General features: G+C 40.7%; 1 protein-coding gene across 1 annotated transcript; it reads left to right on the forward strand.

Annotated features, from left to right (window-relative positions):
- Positions 1-4509: 4509 nt before the first annotated feature.
- On the forward strand, positions 4510-5211 carry LOC111266612 (uncharacterized; the record flags this gene model as incomplete). The annotated part of the gene is given in 1 exon segment (XM_022844231.2): positions 4510-5211. A coding segment is annotated over 1 exon segment (61 nt), but the record flags the coding sequence as incomplete, so codon positions are not given.
- Positions 5212-6000: the final 789 nt, after the last annotated feature.

A 6000-nucleotide genomic window follows, 5' to 3' on the forward strand; every position in this document is an offset into this window, starting at 1 on the left:
GCAACAACAACAATAGCAACAATTTACAACGTGAACACTACGGAGAGGCATAACGGTAGGCAAAAATAGAAGAGGTACTTATCTCGAATTCGAAAATATCGTTAGATCGCTATGAGCTACATCGCGTTGACACGTCATGCGAAAAAATATCCACGAAACCAAAAGTATATTTAAGATAATTCTGTTTAAGTTAATTAGAGACGTCCATAATAGCTAATGTGGTAATTAGCAATGGGAAAGGTCCAGGGTGAGCTAAGCCCTGTGCTGCAAAAGCTCTTTAGGCACAAGCTTAACTATGACCAAATATGCATGCAATAATATGTTTTATCAATGGGAGAGTTCGCCTTCAAATATGTCGACAAACCGAATACTTAAAATGGTAAAACTTGTTGTTGAGGAACTTACGGAGATGAAAATAAAGTCATGGCAGGAAATACATGAACCGCAAAAAGATTAATGCCAAGGTAGTTAACAGAACGTTGCCTATCTATGGCTGACAAAGAACGCGAACTCGTTCCTGCGATATGATAGGATCAGTTATTACCGTTATAGGATTATTTTACCGTTTACACTAGTCTTGAGATACCTGCATTGTATTCGTGGCTCCATCAAAGAGACACCTTATTTCGAAATCTAGGGCCGGAAAATGCACTTTGTAAAAACTAGCCGTAACTTAGCTATTACAACACTTATCTAACCAGTAATGTCGATATACAATGAAACGTGGCGTCTTGCCACATTTTGTTACCTAAGGAGATCTATTTAAATGACAAATTTCGATAGAGCAGCCTTGCATCGAGCCATGAAATCTCCATCTTTTCAGTACGCCAACACCTTATAGCACATCAAGAGCAATGTTGTGACATGCCCTTAATTAGAACGATAGTACCAGTCGAATTTCTCACATAAACATACTTTTTTCATAATGTGTATGTCATGTAAATTTTTTTCTCATATCTGCCTAAGTTTACCGATCGAACACGATGGTTATCGACATGAACTTGTTGGTAGTAGAGATATACTGATATAAGACAAAACGGTCGTCAAGCGTTTTCCGAAGACTTTCTTTATCTTCCTGACAAAATACGTAAGTAAGCGTGAGTCCATACTTCTCGCACAATTGAATGTACATCTATTGCTAAGCTAACTAATACGACGCAATTTTGTCTCGTCTGCGAGATTAGGTACGCAAACTATACTTTTGGCCCTTTACAGGGAAAAAAAAGTGCTCTTTGATGAATCACGTAGATGTTTAAAAAATCGAAACGTACAAGCTGTCCTATTTAGCCACAGGCCGAGAATATAGAGTCTCGTAAGAGCAGAATGGGTACTGAAACGTGGTCATAAACGATCGTCCCACCATCTCCCGTACTACAGCAGGCAATGGCTGGGTTCAAGGTGCCGATTCTATGGACATAGACACACCGTGCGACTCTATTTACGAAATGCCGAGCAGTCGTAAAGGGCTCACCGTAGACGTTAACAGGAAGTATTTACACGTCTACCGGTTTCCCTCATAGTTAAGAATATATGAAGTATCCTACGTTATGGGTATGCTGCTGTTACGGAGCTTTTATTATTGTTTGTTAGTTTATTATTGCTTGCAATAGTGATAAATATAGGAGAGCTACGGGAAACTGATGAAATACGGGTGTCCGTATTTCTGATCCGTATGATGAGGGCCCGAGGAGCGTGATCTTCTCGTTGTTATGTAACATCTGGTGTAAATCGAATCAAAGGAACTAGACGTGTTTAATTGTCTGGGAAAGACCGAAAAGGACCTCTTAATGCGTTGATACTCAAGCCAATGTTTGTAATGATGTATGAATTATAAATAGTACTATTTTAATTCAGACGAGGTACGACTGAGTGACGTAAATTAAAAATTTCTAATTCTATAAATACAAGTTAAGTAGGGTTGCAATAAAACGCTCGCTTACCCTTTCGTAATCATTAACACCAATCAACGTCCGCGTCCTTTAAATGAGCAACATTACTAGTGGCGTAGAGGAAACCAGATTTAGATATATTACTGCTTGAAAGTTGGATGATATTCCTATATTTGGCATGTCTTTTTCATGTGGTAGATGCGACGGTAACGTTCCATTTCCTAGGCATCGATAACGTCTTGATGAATCAATCTTAATTTCATAGAATCATTCAATCGATCTTTCACCCAAAAGAGTTGTTTGGCAGCCATCTAAAATGCTCTTCCATATAAACTTTTAATCACTTAAACTTACGTTGTGTAGCACCCAATCTTCAGTTAAAGGCCTATCAGTTATCCAGTTCTTCTGGCATCGCAAGAGCGTTTTGTCACGGAACTATCTATCTCCACTCAGTTGTCGTCAGATCTGACACGCTGCCAAGAAATTACTCTTGTTAACTTTAGTCTGTTTCGGGGTCATATAGGACATGCGTCCACAGATTTCCACGATTCTTAGGTTTGAAATTTTTTAATATGTATTCGGTTGAAGTTCTGTATTAGTGAGGTTCGTATATTCGGTTTGTGTATGTGTGTTATATAATATACATAATATAGTCAGTGTTACTATTTGGAAGGTGTGAGCGTACGTATCAGAGATGTAAGGCAGCTGACTGCTCATGGAGAAACAACAAACTGGGAATATATTTATTACCTTGTGGGGATGGTTCACAAATAGATCGTTTAGTCCATATATATGTGTTAGTATTTCTTAACAGTCTCTGGTGCATCATCTCGTAAAAGATCCTGCAGCAGCTTGCTGCTAGCAGACTCTAGTCTCAAGGCTAGTAGAGATAAACCGTAGGCCAAGGCTGTACCTTTTCCGTTAGGATGGCCGCTTGTAATCCGGATCAGCTTGCTTCAACATGCGTTCATTCGCGTCGTGTATTTAATGCAGGTTGCATTAGCAGCTTACCCTGTCTAATAAACAGGGATCACTCAATGTTGTACCATGCCCAAGGAAAGGTAAGGCAAGCAAACGTACCGAACAGATGGCATAGCAACTAGCGTGCCGGAGAAGATTGGATAATGGCCTGCGTCCTTAGTGCGGCATAACCAGTTTTTGACGACCTTTCCACGCGCAATGAACTTTAATCAAAGAGCGGGTGAAGCTTTCTTTGAAAATTCGAAGACGTTGGTAGAGTTGTTTAATTTCATTCGCTTAAATATATATTGATAATCTAAATAAAGCACTTCTTTTTACGAACGTGCTCGATCCAAATAAGACTGCACTTAAACGAGTGAACCTAATTCTTTACATAACATTAAAAGAATGTGGAATCCTTATTACAACGCTCGCATCTATGTAGGTACGAACACGGTTGGTCTGTGTTCGTGTTTTCTTTTAGGAAACATTTGCAAATGAGTTCATTGATTAAAAGTGGCAGTTTCGCAGACCCGTCCAAATAGATTATAAAGAGCGTTTTTGAAGTCTGTCTTAAGTTATTACTCAGTACTTGAATAGGCCGTTTATAGCTTGACTTTATACAGCTTAGCGGAACTGTATTACTACGTAGAAAAACCACAACCTATGGCATAACTCGATCGGCAAAAAGTGCACCGAAAAGAAACCATTTAGAATGGCAAATGTCGTTAGGAAGCTTTAGAAGAGAAGCTATCTTTCCGCTGAACGAAAACGCGTTCACAAAGGGTAACTTTTATCTTTTAGTTGCACAGGCTGATAATCAGCCGAGGGAGAGGTTTTTTCAACTGTAGCACTCAGTAGATTTTAGCTCATATATAGCTACTACATTTCCTTGTACAATGCACAAAAGTTGCAAAAAAAAATCCTACGGCATAACCCAAAGGTCTGACAATCAGTGAAACGGAAATGTGTACCACCGGCTTCAGCGTAGAACAACATCATAACGTTTGTACTTTGTCCACTGTGATCACTGATCTTATAATGCAGACGTACACAGATCTTTTTCATGTAATTTACTTTGCATGGCCTGCCTCTATCGAAATTTGCTATATTTTCATACTCAGAAATAGGTACGAACCGCGAAATGCATCAGCTTCGCCTGGCCTCGAAGCTACACCGCACGTGTTTATCTAATCAAGTATATTGCCATGTTGACAGTTAATGTCCATACGTCAAATTAAGCAGAACAAGTGGTATATTTTAGCTGATAAAAAGGGAAGTTATATTTTTTTCATCAACATTACGGCACTGTGTTTTACCATCACACTACCATAGGAACCCCCCACTTTGCTACCATAGTCTTGTTCTTGAATAACTTTTTTAAAGAGGTTTGGGTTATACTTGCACAGACAGGGCAAAACTTATTTTACGTGGGCCGAGTGTACAGCTCAGCTCCGACGTTTGGATTGTATATTGCGTTGGTGCTACGCTAGGGAACCCCTTCAACAGTTCCAGTAGCGGTTATCGCGTCGCCATCACCGCTCTGTTGCCTTGGCGATCACCCTCATGCGTTCGGCAAGTGTGTGAGACATTCCCCTCGCCATAACGGTGTTCACCCCCCAATCATCGGGCAGCTATCCGGTTCCTACTGCCCGCGTCACCAAATCATCTCCAGTGAAACTGCACTAGGAGAACTACCCCGCCACTGTTGTTTTTATCTCAGCGCCTTCTGAAGTCTGCGAAGACTGTCTACAAACGAGGCAATATTCGCACGTCATTGGATACGACGCTACACGTATAGACTTCGACCAAATTGCAATATAAAGATTATTACTCTTACACCATAAATCCGTTTACAAAGCAAGCTGAAAAGCCAAAGATATCGAGTTTGTGATAGTGAACCGCATATCGAGGATTCTCCCTTTACAACGATTCTAGGCAAATTACAAAGGCCTGAAGGAATTGAATAGTTCCTTTGAATTTTTGTATTCTAGTTGTCTCTTTCAAGTAAATTGTTGTGTGGTACTCCACTGTGTGGGGGTGTATGGGGGAGTGTCTGTGTATGTGCGTTCGCGTCTGTTTACGTTGACGCTGCGCTAATCAGGGTGCACACAAACACTTTTCAGACTGAAGTGGTTTCCGGCCAGAGAGGAGACGTCGGTGATTGTTTTACGTTGTTTTGTGGCTAAAAAAATTGCACGAACTGTGAGTTGAAGACTTCGTCGAGCCATCGCTGAGCTGCTCAGGCAGCGTGCGAAGGGACGTAATACTCCACCAGGAACTCTTCGGCAAACGCTAAAAATGGCAGACGGGATAGCGGTCGTGACGGCGATGGTACTCGTACACGTCCTAACAAGTAAAGGTGCGTGAAAGAGGGTGTTAATGTCAAAATCAAACGGATAATTTATCTATGTCATGGCGTGCTCTTCTGTTTTGTGAGCATGCTCAGTAGAAATGGTCGTTTTTCAATTATGCTGAGTTAAATTATTTTGCATTTTTGATCGCAATCATCAACGTTTGGATTTGACCCCTGTGTTATTTCTCCGACCGTTCATGTTTTCGCATATCAGCTTCTTAAACAATGCTATGAGGGCATGTTCGTGTTCCGCAGAAGTGTTTGGTTGTTGCTGTGGTTGTTGTTGTTATTGTTGCTGTCATAAACTCGGATATTTATATCCGTGTCATTTGTTTGTTTCGAAATAATCGATGATTACGAGGAGATCGCTTGCATGCCATGTGTTTGATATCGTCTCGTCATACCTGGGATATTCAGTCCATATTCCCCTACAATGACAGCCAGCCAGACGTCCAGTTTAATTAGTTCGCACATTGTGGAACTTCGTTGAAACGTAAGTAGTTTCATTCAATAACAGCGACGCTGTTACAAATAGAGCTATACGAAGTGTCTACATGTTGGATGCTTTCATTAGGTGACTACTGAAACGTGAAAAGTTTATAAAAGCCATCTTCTCAGTAGCCGTTACCACAATTAAATAATTCTAAACCGATGATCAGATGCGGAACGTCAGCGGCGCCTCTCCTGTTTTCAGTATACATAATGCCTGGAAATTACAAAAACATGTTTTCCGGACTGCAACACCGCCTCGGGCCAAAAGCTGTGGGCCAGTATAGATACCCAAGCCTATATAAA

Source organism: Varroa jacobsoni, unplaced genomic scaffold, assembly GCF_002532875.2.
Source record: "Varroa jacobsoni isolate VJ856 unplaced genomic scaffold, vjacob_1.0 scaffold_1102, whole genome shotgun sequence".
Taxonomy (NCBI): Eukaryota; Metazoa; Arthropoda; class Arachnida; order Mesostigmata; family Varroidae; genus Varroa; species Varroa jacobsoni.